At 30.5% G+C, this 18378-nt stretch overlaps 1 protein-coding gene across 1 annotated transcript; it reads right to left on the bottom strand.

The window, feature by feature from the left end:
- Positions 1–5136: 5136 nt before the first annotated feature.
- LOC149908259 (carbonic anhydrase 2-like) lies at positions 5137–17457 on the bottom strand. Its single transcript, XM_090102185.1, has 8 exons — positions 17365–17457; positions 12091–12123; positions 7882–8049; positions 7468–7591; positions 7104–7206; positions 6633–6742; positions 6097–6220; positions 5137–5391 (listed from the first exon to the last, which is right to left on the bottom strand). Exons 1-8 carry the CDS (start codon positions 17402–17404, stop codon positions 5137–5139), a joined length of 957 nt encoding a protein of 318 aa, XP_089958311.1. The 5' UTR covers positions 17405–17457.
- Between the last annotated feature and the right edge of the window lie 921 nt (positions 17458–18378).

The raw sequence follows: 18378 nt of genomic DNA, 5'->3' as shown, positions 1-18378 counted from the left end.
GCTCAACATACGCCATATGGTGTAACTGCACGCTCATTTTTTATTTGTTTTAAAGTGAAACGCATCAAATATGCCTTCGTGTGTGTTACGATATTGCACAAATAATACAAATAATACGGAAAAGTGCAAAGGAATAACTTTCATCGGTAAGTACCTAACTAGATAATAATTTTTAAAACTTAGTTAGAGCAAAAAAATGGCGCACAGATTTTGTTCGTGGCGTCTCCTCCATACGTAGTAATATTATCTCAATGTCTATAACATTCCATTTCACCAGTACCTTGATATAACAGTTAAATGCGCAATAAAGCCATTAATAGCTTTCCTAAGTCAAAATTCTCAAGTTATAACTGCTCGTAAATTAAGGAGCCATAAAATTATTCGAAGTAGTTTCCTTATCGGATAGATTCTTTACGTGTGCAGTTAATATTTACCAGAGTATTTAGGTTATAGATACGCGATGATTTACTAGACAGTTTTAGATATTATTGTGTCCGATATGAAGATATTATTGCACTTTAATGTCTTGAGTTGTGAGACAGATAACACAAATTGGTATTAATATACAATTTGCAATAAGGAGCTTATCTATTTTAAAAATATATATTTTTCAGTGCTTATACCAAATTATCTTTTGATTTAAGCTGCTTCAATTTTAAAATATGGTTAATCGTTATCTATAGCTTTCAAAGTAATATAATAGGTACATATTATTGTGTTAAAACATAATATGTTTGTTCGGACCATTAGTAGTAAATTTGATTACTTACTTTGGTATTTTAGTGGTCTTATAGCTTTTGTTTTCTGTGTATACAGGTCAAAATCGGTTCAGAAGCCAATATTTAATATTTACTCTGCAAAATGTTTATTAAGTCGATATAATATTTTCTTAATAATTGTTTTATTATGCATCGAGGGTACATAAATATAAGAAGAATTTAATAAAACTTCAATCTTAAATTAAATAAACTTTAACCATTATTCTGTCACGTAAATTTTCATTTCATTTCATAATGATATTACTATGGGGAAGGGAAAAGGGTAATAAAAGTCAATATATGTTTATAAGTATATCTTTACTATCCAACAAAATCATATAAAAATAAAAGAACACAAAACACAACCACTAAAAACTCAACATAAATGAGTAAAATTAACCTTTCCGTACTTTACCAGCAATGTATAAAATATCTTTATTATTTATTCAAATATAAAGTATGAAATTGATTGTATATTCAAATTTAAAGTACTAATTAATCTTTATACTTAACATTCGAATCAGAGCTTTGCCGGTGGTAAAACAACCCATAAATGTATGCCAAGAAATATTTTCATATAATCTAAGCTAGATAATTTATATTATGCATGCATAATATTAGTGATGTCCAGTGTCCCCTAGTGGGGTAAGGGGCAAATGCATTATTCATACATCTGTTTCACTGATCGATTTTCTTTAGGGACAAGTAGGTGATCAGCCTTTTGTGTCCTGCCAGACCGAGACAATTTTTTTTTCTTCTTCTCCACAGGGAATCGAACCCAGGACCCCTCGGTTGTACGCTCACGCGTCAGCCACTGTACCGAGGAGGCAGTCAAATGCATAATATTACTACAATCATAATTTTTTCATGAAATAAAAATTGAATGGAAAAAATAGGTAAAATTCATATTGTAAACTAGAGTCGTTGGACAATAATAGTGCCTTAAAATATTTTCCATACATTGCAGATAAAATACACTTTCAGAAATACACGTAACATAGTGAATTCACAGCCCATATTTGTAAACATAAAATAATTTACTTAAATCTACTTTTACTTCTATGTCTTACAGAAATAAACAAACATAATTAATATATATAAGTTAAAACCATTGAGTTACTATGTACTACGTTACTAGAGAGGTCATCGCTACTACACTATTTGTAACACGAGTTAGAGCCAAGCGTCTCAAACATCGTTTATATCTATGACTAACTAGCCGCCCCACGCGCGCTCCGCACCGCCGCGATTGTCGCACAGATTTTGTGCGTGGTGTCCTCTCTATACGTAGTAATAATACCTCAATGGTTAAAACATATATATTTACTATATTATAGTATTTAATAATAGATACAATAATTTATTAAAGTTACCAGTATATTATTAGAGAAAAATGTTCATAGTTAACAAAAATATTTATATAATAGAAATAGAATTAAGCTTAAGCATTGGAATACGATAAGCATTAATAATTTAAGATGGGCTTTGATTTAAGATAGCAATAATTAATTTAGAATAATCGTTATCATAATATAAACTCTCCTAAATATGTAGCAAGGCAATATTTTTTATTTTTATTGAGCATATTTCTTTTAACCCATTGAGCCCCGAACGGCCCGATCGGTCCACGACACAATAGATTTTCTATTGTGTCTGTGATTCCGGGGCCTGAGTTATTAAATTATTATTTAATAAATAAATACATCCAGCTTTGAGCTAATAATGAAAAGCGTCTAAAAGTTAGTCTCTGCTAAATCTCGGGTATGTTTGAAAAACAATAAATATATTCCAACCACTTTCTCTAGAACATATTTTCTACATTATAAATATCATTCACGTGTGTAAATCACAATATTGAAAGAATGTTACATCCGAAAATTTATTTTAAATTATCCCAATACATGCTATATTTTCAATAAATAGATAGTTAAAATATACTGCATCGATACATTATCCTATTATAAAATCTTATCGAAATTTAAAAATAGATTTTAATGATATGGCTTTATTATTTAAAAGTTTTATGTCATCAAGCGATTAGTGAATTGATAAAACGAGTCATGGATATTTTAAGAGTTCAATATAATTATAATTGACATGAGAATGTAAACAAATGATTTCATAGATAAAATAATAATAAATAACAATTAATTTTCACAAGAAACTAATCAATCTATAATTCTTTTCTAGTATCTGATAAGAAAATTCAATGAAATTCCTATTATATCAGGCTAATTTTGTCTCTTTGTCGCAAGAAATCTATGAATTTAAAGATAAATTATAGATCTACAATCTAGCTGATAGAGACATGGTTATATAAAATGTTAGAATATAATATATATATATATAAGTAATGAATAGGTAGTTAGATATAATATATTTTGAACATAGGTACATGTTCAAATTATTTATGTGTATTAATTATATAAGTATTACAATTATGTGTATTATTATTTTTAAAGTTACTGAGCAACCGTTCATATATTAAACTAGAAGCTATTCTAAACGTAATAATTGTTTAAATAAATACATATATGTACTATTATTATCACTTTAATGAAATATACATATATCATAGAAATTCTCTAAGAATTCATATGTATTTTATACATGGAAATTCAATCATGAATCTACAGCATGTTTTAAATTTTAATGATTTATAAGTTACTAGCTTTCAGCCCGTTGCTTCGCCCGCGTTTTCAAAGAAAAACCCGTTACCGTAGGATTTCCGGGATAAAACCTATCCTATGTCCTTTCTCGGGTATCAAAATATCTCCATACCAAATTTCATGCAAATTGGTTCAGTAGTTAAGGCGTGATTGAGTAACAGACAGACAGACAGAGTTACTTTCGCATTTATAATATTAGTATGGATTAAATATAATATCTTAAATTATATTGTACTAATCTATACGACATAACTGCCTTTATATAATTTTATATAGTATATCTATCATTATTTATAATGCTCATTTGCATTGATAAAAATTATCGTTCAACTACAGTTGAATGTTAAGGTAATAAAATGCTTTTGTTAAGGAAAACGGCTGATAGATTTTAAGAGAAAAACGTTATAATTTGTGGAATAGTGTATATATTCTACATTGACTTTGACCTATTAAACTTCTTAAGATATAGCCCTGTGATAGACAGCTTCTTCAAAGGCTAAGTAACGTCTTGAGAACTCTAAAAGATTGATTCATTGCCAACTCTATGATCTCGGTGGTCTAATGAATTATTTCTTTTATATTAAGTGAAGTCCCGTGTCCGCTAGTGGGGTAAGGGACAGATGCATTATACATCTGTTTCACTGATCAATTTTCTTTAGGGACCAGTAAGTTATCAACCTTCTGTGTCCTACCAAACCGAGACATTTTTTTTCTTCGTCTCCACCGGGAATCGAACCCAGGACCCCTCGGTGCTACGCTCACGCGTCAACCAGTGTAACAAGGAGGCGGTCTTTTGTATTAGTAAGTGATTATTAATATTTATATATTATTATGAAGTGCTATATTAAACTTGATGATAAAGTTTGTAATTGATGAGAGTTTAGAAAAAGATAATAATATTTTCTAGTTAACAATAAATTAATTATAGATACATTAGCAATGTATATAAGTATGTACATATAATGATTTGCTACAATTTAAACTGAATATAGCATTGACCTTAATGATTATTAAAATGTTTTAATTAACATATCGCATCATCAATAACCCAGTTTTTTAATACCTTTTTTATATTAGTGATTTGATACATTTTTCCTATATCATCATCATAATTTCTACAGTATGCGTTGTTGAGACTAGTAAAACATACAACAGAGATGACAGTTGTATAGATAAATATATTTGCTTAGAGATTTTATAGAACTTGACCCATTTTTTAGTAATTTAAAAGTGATAAAAAAATTAAATGTGAAGATTTTGATAATAATTTCTTAACAATACAAATCTCTCAGATGTGACTAAAACATTAAAGCAATAATATGAAATGCTATATTATTATTTTACCTCATCCTATTTCTTAACCAACTTTCCAAGTCAGTTTGTTTCAGCATCTTTATTCAAATACACCTTCCGATGGAAAAATAACTTCAGGAAAAAACAATAAAAAAGACAATACAGTATCACATTCTTTAACCCCTTCGAGATACAATAGAAATCTTTAAACCATCCAACATCAAACTTTACATCTTGCATGATGATAAGCATGAAAATACACGCCCATCGGAAAGTCATTTGTGAATAAAGTAACAAGAACACCCATGTCAAAAAACATTCTGTTTCTTCCTCCTAATTTCCCAAATCAAATCATTTCTTTAACGAATACAATCCCCCAAATAACTTTTCTTAATAAACGTAATTCCGCCTGAAAATTACATCACCTTCTTGCAATCCCTAACTCTATCGCCCAAGAATTTCTTCTTAATATTAACCATAACGCAGACTCCCTTGCTCATGATACTAGTCAAACTAGAAGAAAGGTTGAGAAGGGAAGCAAGAATCGCGAACAAACCGGGAATAGCAACATTAGCACAAGAGGCCACGCTACGATAGACCTCGCGGTCGGATACTTGCAAGCTGCGGTAGTTGTCTATCCGACCGACGTCTACACGGCTTATTTGTTTGTACTGGAATTAAATTGGTATCTTAGTATTGGTATTGCTGGTATAATGGATGTACACAGTATGGGTATCGAAAATATTGTGAATTTTGAATCTGTTCAAAAATTTAGAGGTATGTGGATGTTTTATTACTTTTTAATATGCAGTCTGTATTCCTGTCTTATAATACTAAAGCTGGAGATGTTATTGAGGAGAGATCATCATTCGTGAAAGTTTTATTTTCGATACCTATACAGTGATATTAATAGGATTACACAATAATGTTAACAAACTTTAGAAACTAAGTATTTTAAAGCATTTTCAATTTCTCGATTCTCTAATTAATATATGCCTTAATATATTATGAACAAATTAAAGACAAACTTAGAAAAGTGTATTAAAAAATGTAAACAAATTATTTCAAGAGGAGTTGACTATAAAAAATGTTGTATTCTAATCATACGATTTATAAATTAGTGTCTCAGTTAGATTGATAATATATTATGATATTACTTAGGTAATTTGTAAAATTGTAAATCTGACATGATTAAAAAGAGCAACTATGGAGTTTCTTGCCGATTCTTCTCCGTAGATACTGCTTTCCGAATCGGTGGTAAATGTTAAAAATATGTACTTAATGACGTTTCAAAAGTGCTTCTGGAAGAAGTCTAATTGAATAAATAAATGTTTGAGTTTGAGTTTGAGTTTGAATTGTAAAAATGTATTTCTTACCTGTGTATCAGAAATGATCAGTGGTTTGTCCATCACAATCCATGTAACAACCTCCTGACACATGGGCGTGGTCAGTGAGCCGTGGTAAGTGTAAAACGATTGTGGCTCCGGGCTGAATAAGCGACTGTAGGAAATTTTCATTTTTACTTTCTTAACTACAAAATATATAGCCTTTGTCGCTTTCTGAGATTTTATTTACTGAGTAATTATAGAAACAATCAATCAATTTCAAGTTTAAGAAGCCAAAAGAAAGAATAAAAGTCCAAATTCAAAAAATTCAAATACAATATTTATTTATTTTTCAAAATTGTTTACAAACCTAAATTGTAAATCCCTGGTTAAACCAATAGGAAAACCTGTGCGGGGTCAACCAGTGATGATAATGGTAGAAAAATGACTTATGATGATGATAATGGTAGAGAAACGAATTACTTATGATAAATTTAATAATGATTACGACGATGACGACGTTGCTGATGCTGTTGAATTTAAGAACTGCAGTATTGATATTAAAGAAGTCATTAATCAATACTTACGTGAGGTCAATAACAGCGGTGTTGGGATATTGAGCGTGCCTTTCAACTAACATAGTGAAGAATCGGTCGATTTCTCCCAAAGCGTATTCACTTGCACCACCGCTGCTGACCTGTGAGATAATTTTGTATCCTTGATGATTTTTAGATAAAGTATTTGAAGTTAAATTACTATACGTGAAAGAAATAGGGCTTAAAAAATATTGACGCAATGTTAATACACAAATAAATAAAAAAGACGTGTGGCACTCAGGGACTGCCGCGGTAAAGCTATTGCATGTTATGCCTTCAAGCCACACCTCCGCACCCGTCGGAGTGGGGGGTTTCTGGATTCGGTCCCCGCGCTCAAGGCCCGCGATAGAAGCTATGCAATAGCTTAAAATGAAAAAGTTAGAAAATCTTATTCGTTCTATAATTCTTAATTCTTCAAATTGATATATGAATAAAATATAGGTACAGTACGGAATAGGTTACCTGACAGAGAATAGCAAGGACCGCTAATCCATCTGGTCTCTGGAGAGCCTCGTCAACAGTGAGTCCGGTTTTGACATGGACCATGTGGATTTCCAATGGATATCTAGATTCAAAATCAAAGAAACATTAGAAGTTAAGCTGTATTGTACTACGATCTATAAATTTCAAAGAATAACAACAGAATTTTGTTCATCTACACTGACCAATCCGTATTTTATAAAATATTGAAGATTGCGTTTTTGTATCTTATGAAAAGAGTAAAAGTGAGCTAATAAAAATCTAAGACATTTTAATCTATTACATCCAATTATTAAAAAAGACACCTTGATGAGATTCTGTCAATTATTTCATGAATCATACTCACTTCATGCCATCTATAGCGTGTTCCGAGAGCCAGTGCAAGTGAAACTGCAAGAAGCTATAGTTGCCTCTTAGAGGACCACCCGATACCAATGGGGCTGGTTCATCTTCTACTAGCATCCATTTCACTGAAAAAGTACTTAATTAAGAACTCTGTTTTTGTCCAAAGCTTTTGAAAGAAGGTCTAGTTTATATTTAGGAAAGTAAATTTAAAATGTGATTGAACAGAAATCTCATAATATATTTATGTTAGTCATAAATCAAGGGGTTGTCTCTTCTCTTCTTTAGTTAAGTAGTACTTAAGCGATAAAATATTTTTCTACAAACTTCTTTATTTATATCCTTTGTTTCGATATTTATATCAGGGATACCAGCAATACGTCTTAGAGCAAAAAACCATCATATTCAGGTAACTTACAAGTATGACCATTATTCAGAGCAGACACATTAGCACTCCCATAACCCCTGAAGGCTAGAGGACCTCGGATGTGCAGACCCATGTGATCCACCAGCGCACTGCGTGTCATGATGTTGATGGGGGATTGTCGCTTGCCTTCGTTGCATTGGCCTGGCCAGCGGGTTTCGTCTGGTGGGATTGAGATATTTGAGGGTAAATTTAGTTATGAGAAAGACTTATGACAGATCTAGAAATTGAGAAATAAGTTACTCAATAACTGGATAACCCAGCCAAACTTCTTGAACTTTTTCGATTGTAAACTAAATTATGGCTCGAAATTTTTCTGCTGTAAATAGCTAAATCATTTGTTTCATTGTGCCGATTAAGTAAAAAATTTGGCTGAAAGTAAATCTAGGCCTTATCTACTAGTAAGAATTAGGAGTTAAACACTTTCGGATGTTTTTGTATTTTTTATCGAAATAAGAAATGTCAATATTTGGCCGATTGTTGGCTACATTTTGCTATTTTTAGCATACAGAAAAATCAGTTTGCAATAGGCAATTCTTTTATCGGAGTATCATAAAGATGTACTAATTCATATTTACTAAAATTTCCATTTTTTATATAATGCTATCGGTTAATTATATTTGCAATATTTATATTAAAGTACATTGAATCTTTGTATTGTTAATATTTTGATAAGGAAGGTTCTTAAGATTATATTTATTGGCTCATATTTATGTATGATTTAGATTTTTGTTTGATAAAATAAGAGGAAAATACGTATTGAAGGAAATTATTAAGAAATTGTTTGTTAATTGTGTGCCAACATTTTGAACATGACCATTCGCCTGTAATACATTACTAAGCAAATAATAATAAAATACAGTTACATTTGAAAAGCTACCCTCTTTCTCGCACAAGCGAATAAACCTTAATTTATTATACACTAGAGTAGATAATTTTTGAAACAAAAAAAAATCGCAGTCGGATGAAACCCATTAGAAAAGGAGGGGAATACGATAAAAATGTAAGGAAAAATAAATTACGGTCAATCCGAGTTCGGGAAGCGGGAGGGGGGAGCTTTTAAGAGAAAAAAATGGTTTCTCTCGATTTCCGACAAAACTACAAGTCCTATAGAAAAAAGTTCAATGGCAAAGTTGTAGGTAATTAAAAGTTCTACAACTTTTGTATTCACAATTTTTTCACATAACCTAAAAATTTAGGTGAAAAATTCAAAAAACCAAGTTTTTGGTCTTTTATTTCTATCTACTTCAAAATTTATTTTTTTTCTACGAAATTTGGTGGAAACTTACTTTATTATGTCCCAAATACACTGTAATTTATTTGATTGAAAATATTTATTTTTTCGCCTTATTTTGAATTAATACCAAAAAAACAACCTAATTTTCAATGGAAAAGTCACCCGTCAAAATATCAGTTTTTTTCAAAAACTTGGGGTGCCTTTTATTCATTGAAATCTCTACTTTCATATGGTGTAAAAAAAATAAACACCACCATAGTAAATTTTCTCAGGAAATGCATACAAACAGTCTGAAAATTAGCTTTTACTAAATCAGGCACACTTCTCGAACTACCTGAAATGTTTTTATCGACATCATTTTGCTTTTGAATATGCTGTAAAATATTAAACTTAGAACAGATAATTATTTTTCTTTTGAAATATTACCGAAAAACCTATACAAGAGAAGATATAGAGTTCAAGAAGTGTGCCTGATTTAGTAAAAGCTAATTTTCAGACTGTTTGTATGCATTTCCTGAGAACATTTACTATGGTGGTGTTTATTTTTTTTACACCATATGAAAGTAGAGATTTCAATGAATAAAAGGCACCCCAAGTTTTTGAAAAAAGCTGATATTTTGACGGGTGACTTTTCCATTGAAAATTAGGTTGTTTTTTTGGTATTAATTCAAAATAAGGCGAAAAAATAAATATTTTCAATCAAATAAATTACAGTGTATTTGGGACATAATAAAGTAAGTTTCCACCAAATTTCGTAGAAAAAAAATAAATTTTGAAGTAGATAGAAATAAAAGACCAAAAACTTGGTTTTTTGAATTTTTCACCTAAATTTTTAGGTTATGTGAAAAAATTGTGAATACAAAAGTTGTAGAACTTTTAATTACCTACAACTTTGCCATTGAACTTTTTTCTATAGGACTTGTAGTTTTGTCGGAAATCGAGAGAAACCATTTTTTTCTCTTAAAAGCTCCCCCCTCCCGCTTCCCGAACTCGGATTGACCGTAATTTATTTTTCCTTACATTTTTATCATATTCCCCTCCTTTTCTAATGGGTTTCATCCGACTGCGATTTTTTTTATCTTTTCATTATTTTCAAAGGCTTCTACCCCAGTCTATTAGTCGTAAGCGGCTTATAGCCCCGTCTTTAATTATTGTATCTTACATCTAGAAATGAACAAATTTCTTTATTAGGAGAAAATAAATAAATAAATACATGACCAACAATTATTAAAAATAATTATTTTTAGACATATAAGTAACCTGTCTTCAAGTTGTCAGAACTGTACTAAAAATGGTACCTACGAACCGAAAGGCAAAAGCTATCAAATAAAAAATAATCATCATGATCGATTCACCCGGTTGAAAGTTCTGAGGTAACAAACAATTCAAAAAGATGAAAATACAGTCGACTTGAGAACCTCCTTTTTTTGAAGTCGATGAATAGAATAAAATATGTGATTGATACGAAGTCATTATTAGTATCTATTCTTTGGTAATTCCTAGCTCAAGTAGTTTAATAAAGAAGTGATTATAGCCTAGTATTTGTATAAGACGTATACAGGAAGGAGTGGGAAGGTAATTCAAATCTAAATTGTATGTTGACATCGTGACCTATATTTTGAGCCCGCAGCTTTAATTGGATTTACCTCTCATTTCAACCTCTCTAACTTCAAACGGAGTGTTAACTCTTATATTTAAATGTTTTAATATACGTGAATAATATCTAGAAAATATAATGTACAAATAAAATAACTCCGTGTATTGAAAGCAGTTGTTGTTCGACGTATAAACGGTTAACATTATGACTTTGACGTATAGATGTTCGACGTATACTTTGAATAACACCTCACTTGGGAGCTTTTAACTTATTTGCGTAGTTACGTGTGATAAAGTATGTACATAGTTCGACACGCTGTTCCTCTTACATATTATATTGATATATCCAATCCAAGAAAGCTTTTAGCCAATTTATTTATTCCAAGAAAGTGTAATGTATCAACGATGATCACGCATCATAAAGAAAACTAACCAGTACAGACTAGAGAGTTATATCTTCTAAGATTTTCAATATTTTTGGTTTTCTATCTTGATTCTATTTTAAAGGTTAAAACAGACATTTCTAAAAGTTGTAAGAAAGTCCGACGTTAATTTTAAAGATACGCGGTCAAAGAAATAACTTATTTATGTTACGATACAAGTTTCTACGTTCATTTGAAACTTTTGACGCTCCTTGTTAAGTAGTCAAAAAAAACCGGCCAAGTGCGAGTCGGGCTCGCGCACAAAGGGTTCCGTAGCAGCAAATATAATAAATTACAGTTAAATCAACCTATCTCAAAAACTATAAGAGATACTTTGATCAAACCAAAAATCGTTGAAAGAGTTAATTAGCATGCATCACCTCTATTTTTTTTAGAATTTTATACCCCGTAGTTATAAAAATAGAGGGGGGGGGACATACTTTTTACGACTTTGAGAGCTGATATCTCAAAAACCGTTCACTTTAAGAAAAATGTTTTTTAGAAAACTTTATATCATTTTAAAAGACCTTTCCATTGATACCCCACACGGGTATGTACATCGAAAAAAAAAATTTCATCCCTCAGTTACATGTATGGGGGGCCCCACCCCCAATTCTTTTTTTTACTATTTAGTGTCATATTTTTGTAGCGGTTCATACAACACATATTCCCATCAAATTTCATCACTGTAGTACTTATAGTTTCCGAGTAAATCGGCTGTGACAGACGGACAGACGGACAGACGGACAGACGGACATGACGAAACTATAAGGGTTCCGTTTTTGCCATTTTGGCTACGGAACCCTAATAAAAAAGAAGAAATAAGAATATAGAATAAATTGCAGTTATTCAGCATTTTCAACACCACACTGGCAGTTTTATATGTTTATAGTTTTAGAGTTTTTTAATGTTAATACTTGATTGAAAAATGTCTAGAAATATACTTACAATCGTAGGACCACTCTTCGCCATACGTCGCACCTGAAAAAAAAACAAATATTAATAATGTTTTTCAAGAGGAGAAGTTATGAAAATGTTATACGATATGATAAAAATACTTGTTAATAGGTGTGTTTAAAAACAAGGAAATTACGTTTCATGGAGAGAATGTATCTTGTGCTTTTGGTAACATGAAGTTATTTATAAATAGGTTTTCTGTGTGTAAAAAGTTCTCTTTTCTTCTCTCAAGTGCTCTACTATTGCAGAGCACTCAATACAATGGGAAAATGGCTAGTTAGTTGATTGGTTATGTCGGATTCCTATTAATGAAAGTTACACTTTTATCGGTCGTATCGTTCGTTCATGGGCGGTCGTTACTACAAAATATACAATGCAAGAATGTAGCAGCAAACATAGTGGTAATTTTCTATAATAGGTACTTGTCACAATAAATTATGCACCTTAAATGCACTTTGCAGAATTATTGATAGCTGTTGAACTTCTTTTTATTAGGTACCTAAATAATTTAATTTTTATAAATTTATAAAGAATAGAAAAAATTCGAGCCCGCGTCTTTCACGCCAATGCGGGGCGGACGCCTGACCGATTCGGCATTTGTATGCCATAAAATCAAAAAAATAAAATTCAATTTAATTTATATTGAGTAATTTAGCCAAAATTATTCTCCGTATAAAGAAAATCTTCTCCCCTTATGTTTTGCTATAATAATATATCGATCTCAACACCTCTCCTGCATCACAACAGAATTGTGAAGCCGACCTAATTTAGCCTTTGTTCTCAGCTCGAACAAAAGCTGTCCAAAGAAAGCCCACATAATTTATTCATAAGCCTGGCTTCCTCCAAGAAATGAATACGAAGCCTTGTGAAGCCGTATCTATGTATATTAATTTTTAATACATAACTGAATATCTGGATGAGTAAAGGATGTATACATTTTTTTTGTTATTTGGTATTATGCAGCATAAAGTTAGGTTGTTTGAGTTAGCTATTGCTTCTTTAGGTACTTTTTATTTAAAAAAATATTTTAACAATAAAATCCTTTGGGTTATCGATGAATTTCCTTGTGTCGTCCTGCGGATGTTATTTTTTTAACAATAGTATTTCTATTTTAAATACTTATAGATTAAAGGTACAAAATTTGAGTAAGTATAATATTATGATATATTATGTAACATTTTTCAGTTTGTTTATTTGATATAGCGAGCATATATTAATTAATCAAATAAAAGTAATTATTAGATTTAAAATATTTAATTATTGGTTTTATTCGTATTCTATTTAACAGTTTTGGTAATAGGTAATATATAAAATTATTATCTGGATGTTCAAATAAATGATATGAATGGAATTTTTCAGTAGTTCCGACACTTTGTTTAAAGGTTAAATATTTGAGCTCATGACAAGTTTTAAACAATAATATTTATATTTTTTGGATAATAAATAAATGTAAGTATTACCATGGACAAATGACATTTATTGGGTCCATGGTATTACATTTTTTCATCATTTTCTTAATGAGTTACCTGGTAATCCCTTCCAACCAATCCCTTAGATTTATAAATATTGTTTAGTATTAGCAGAATGTAGATACTTCCATTTTTATATAGTTTTAATTGAAGAACAATTTTACAAAACTATAATTCAAATAAAGGTTTAACTGATAAAATATGAAAAAAATTGGATGTCTGTAAAGTCTGTTTACTGACGATAGTTGAACGTGACAACGTCCGATTGTGCTTCTTTGTCGTTCGTTCCGCGCTCTCGCTCGCACTTCAAGCCTTACATGGAACGCCTCAGAGCGATGTAACGCCGCATGAGTCATGTTTTTTCGTGCGTGCAGCCGGCTTTATCGAATTATAAGACGTTGTCACGTGAGTAGAACTCCAATTATCCGAACTCTGACTATCCGAATCGCCGATTATCCGAATCACAAAAAATTGTCCAAAAAAAGTCTAAGTGCGCTATTATTCTTCCCCTAACAAGAATATGGAGAGGATGATGATGATAAAGATGCGTTGTCACTAGAGGAAATAAGAAAAATGATTGCAAAAATATTTAAAACATGTGAAAATTTCATGTTTCTTTCATTTAATTCAATAAAAAATAGCTTTTATTCTCTCCAATGGCAATTTTTTTTTTTAATCCGATTATCCGAATATTTGATTATCCGAATGGGTCCCGGTCCCCATTAATTCGGATAATTGGAGTTCTACACTCACGTCAAAAATCAACATGATAATATAATATTTTAAAATATCGGGAATTTTAATTACTTTTATCTGTCCATCTTCAAAAACAATCTATTCCGATGTTAATCTTTCACGAAAAAAAGTTCGAGTCTAAAAGAGAGATACATATACCTATTGAAGTCATTACCCTTCTTTAGCTTATGCGAGTGCAGCCGCGGGCTTCAGCTAGTATTTAATAAGAAGTAAAATTTATTTAGTATTCAATAGATTTGTTATGGTATTAACGTTTCTTATTACCATTTTAATTTTGCACGGTTTTCAACGAATATTGCCTACAAATAATTCCTACAGTGATAAAAATTAATTAAATTGAATATCCTTCTGAAAGTTTTTTTATTTAATTTTTGATAAAAAATAAAATAAGGTACCTAAATAGGTACTAATGTTTAATATTTAAACGTGGAAATACAGGTAATTGAGGTATTATTGTCTTTAATATTTATTTCATGCTCACATTTGATACTTTATAAATAATTAATGTACATTATAAAAGAAAAGGAACTTTTTTCTTTGTTACTTAAACTTTGAACTTAATTATCTATTTCGCCAGTATAGTTACATTAGTCCTCACCTATATATTTTTTTACCAGGTTAACCCGAGCAGAACCAGGATGACTATATAGTATAGAAAGATTAATTTAATCGTCCATAATCGTTGCATAATGAATGCAAGTCTTTGAACGTGACCGTTATCAATGCCGTAGCTTTCGTATCAATTATCAAAATGATAGGCTCTACAAGGTCATGGGTTCAGTACCAATTGAGCTAATTTCTTGTTGCCGTTAATGCAGATTTGCTTAGATGCTCTCGATTTGTAGGAATATTTTCTTTTAGCTATAATATGTACTTAATCTAGTACCTAGCTACTTCACAATCCATACTAATATTATAAATGCGAAAGTAACTCTGTCTGTCTGTCTGTTACTCAATCACGCCTGAACTACTGAACCAATTTGCATGAAATTTGGTAGGGTCAACCGGGGCAAATGCAACTAAAAAATAACAAGTTTCAAGTTTGATCGGTTGCAGTTATCTCCTTTTATATTTGGTCATTTATTTGACCCATTTATTGTTTTTTGTATTTATTCAAGATTATTTTAAACCAATCAAGCAATACAGTAGTCTTATAAATAACTGGTAGTGAGAATATTTCCTAAAATTGGTAGAAAAAGTTACATTAACCCCTAGTCGGGGGTAAATGCAACTAACTGCCATAGCTCTTCTTCTATTTCATATAAAACAACGAATATAGAATATATTTATGAGATTTCATGTTATTCATAGGATTTTGAACTGGATTACCGTGTAGCAAGGACGAGTTTTCAGGAAAAATCTTATTTTTCTAAATGTGGGGCAAATGCAACTATTTGTTAGAGAATTAGTGTGGGGAATGCAAAAAACTTATTCATCGATATATTTTTATTATTCTATATATATATACCATAACGTTATCTATACAATAACGTTGCGATCGTAGATGGCGCCGCATTATTTAGAGGAAAATCTCATGTACCTGCTTTGATTTACCACTTTAAATCGCAACAAAAAAAAATTACAGTGTACTACCTACTAAGTCAATTTTAGTTTTTGGTCAGAACAAATAATATTCTTTGTGTTAAATATTGTTAAAAACGTAAACCAAACAAAATACGTTTATTAGTTAATCAACCGTTAACTAAAATTACTTGAACAATCACAGAACTATCCTACCTATCGTTTTTAGTTACTTATAGTCTTTAACCACGCTTTATCTAATTTTAATTTTACTTATGAACCCGTCTCTGGGTATAATATCGAAGAAATAATCGATGGTTCTTCTTTAATTAATCATAAAGAAAGTATATTGTGACTACCAAGAAGGATACATATTAAAAATATCGACACTGTCACATCACTAGTGTTTTTAGTTTCATACAAAAATATAAGGGGCTATTGTAACTAACCTCACAGTTGCAATAACCCCACAGTGAAATTTTCATGAGGCAATTGTAACTGCATCAATAACACAAAATAGAGTCAACTAACGCATTAAAAATATAAATGAAATATGCTTAACGGCTTGTGATAATCGTGTCCAATCAAAAACACCTGCAAAAAATCACTCCTAAACAATTTTTTTGTCTGTAAAACTCGACACCTGTTTTTACGCACACCAACTTCAAAATAGCGGTTTGACAAAATGGCCTATCAATCAAATAGTTTTCATCGTAGTGGCACCATCTATTACTTGTAAGATATTTTATTAGTCGTTGAGTTATTGAATCATAGGTGGCGATATATTACAACAACTCTAATAAATTAGTTATGATAACTAGTTGCCATAGCCCCATAGTTGCATTTGCCCCGGTTGACCCTATAGATATATTTTGATACCCGAGAAAGGACATAGGATAGGTTTTATCCCGGAAATCCTACGGGAACGGGTTTTTCTCTGAAAACGCGGGAGAAGCCGCGGGCGGAAAGCTAGTTATATATATAGAGAAAATCATTAAAAATACATTTATGATGGTTACTTTGCTGAACACTTTCTTTTGTTTTTTAACGAAACGAACTGAAACACTGTAATAATATTAATGTAGGTATTTAGTTTAAATTAGGTAAGTAATTGTTCTTATTTTTGAGTTATAAAACAGATTTAATTCGAGGGAAACATTGAGTTTAAAGGTACATAAAAACTTTAAAAAATATTTGCCTTTCATTAGAAAAAACCTAATGTTTTGGAAAAATAGCATAAGTAACTGATATATTTTCAATTTATTGGTTTCGATTTATTTATTGTAAACCGATTCAGTATTAAAATGTCTCAAAATTATTTGGGCGGCTTTCATATTTTAGTATTCTAAAAGCTAAGCTTTATGTTTAAATATTTAAAAAGGATTAAAATAATTTTACGATACAATTAAAATAAAACACCTCAAACGACCGATGTATTCCACATACTTAATATTTAATTAAAATAATCACTCAATTAATTCGTTGACCAATTTAATAAATCCACCACGAAAAAACTTACCGACGAAACAGATAAACAGAATCACAAACGCCGACCACATTTTGAATCCCTATAGTCCTTAATTCCTAAACGAAAACCACCTTTCCCGCCAAAATTCGCACAACAACTATCGTTATACGCGTGTCTAATATGTTTATATACATATATTTTTATATATATATCTTAGAGATCACACGTCAGTCCATACTGCACTGGCGAATACTCTACAATACCGTGACACACGGACGCACAGTTCGATAAGCAAGTTTCAGAGATATAATTTTTTTTGGTGTTACTTTCTTTACGATGGTCATTTATGTTATTTATGTATTTATGATTGTAATAAATAATTATTTTATAGATATAATCAAAGACAATAAATTTATTTATGTGGCTTTGTTCCACTCATCACCAATTTGTTTTTAGTACTTATCTTTGGTAATCTTACAAAATATTCCTTAATGTAGATTTTTTTATCAAAAATTCCTAACTGCTATAAAAATAAATTATTTTACCTATTATATATATTTCATTTTCAAAATCGTAATGGCACTTATCTCAAGCCGAAAACGAATCTTCTCTCAAAACACACCATTATGAAGCATAGGAATTATTGTAATAGATTTTTTTGCATCTTATAGAGCTCAATACAGTCTATTTATTTTTTGCACTTTTAAAGAGAGAAAAAAATGCAAATATTTAACATAAAGAACCAATAAAAATAGGAAGTAATATAATATCGGGATACCTGCTGGATTGAGTCAGAGAAATTATCAACGGAAATGAAAAACATTTTATTTTGATTTTGATAGATATCTATTGATGAAATGACGAATATAGAGGTAAATATACAATTAAAGTTCTTGATTTCGCAAAAATTTTGAGATGTTTATCTCAATGTGATTATATTACTTTATAATTAAATAAATGATAAGATAATAATTAAAAGAAATAAATACGAAAAGTTAATGAAACTTAATCGATAAATACACATACAGTATGTATAGGTATTAATTAGAGGACTACTGTGGTCTG

This window comes from Colias eurytheme, chromosome 5 (assembly GCF_061535395.1).
Source record: "Colias eurytheme isolate Ceu_HAF_F1 chromosome 5, ilColEury1 Martin Lab GWU primary, whole genome shotgun sequence".
Lineage (NCBI taxonomy): Eukaryota > Metazoa > Arthropoda > Insecta > Lepidoptera > Pieridae > Colias > Colias eurytheme.
This window is presented reverse-complemented; position numbering and strand designations above follow the sequence as displayed.

Coding starts and splice junctions, on each gene's coding strand:
- LOC149908259 (XM_090102185.1), bottom strand. CDS start 17,404: ATGTGGTCGGCGTTTGTGATTCTGTTTATCTGTTTCGTCG. Junction 8,050..12,090: donor CGAAGAGTGGTCCTACGATT/GTAAGTATATTT, acceptor CAATCCCACCAG/ACGAAACCCGCTGGCCAGGC. Junction 7,207..7,467: donor CACGCTATAGATGGCATGAA/GTGAGTATGATT, acceptor TTTTGAATCTAG/ATATCCATTGGAAATCCACA.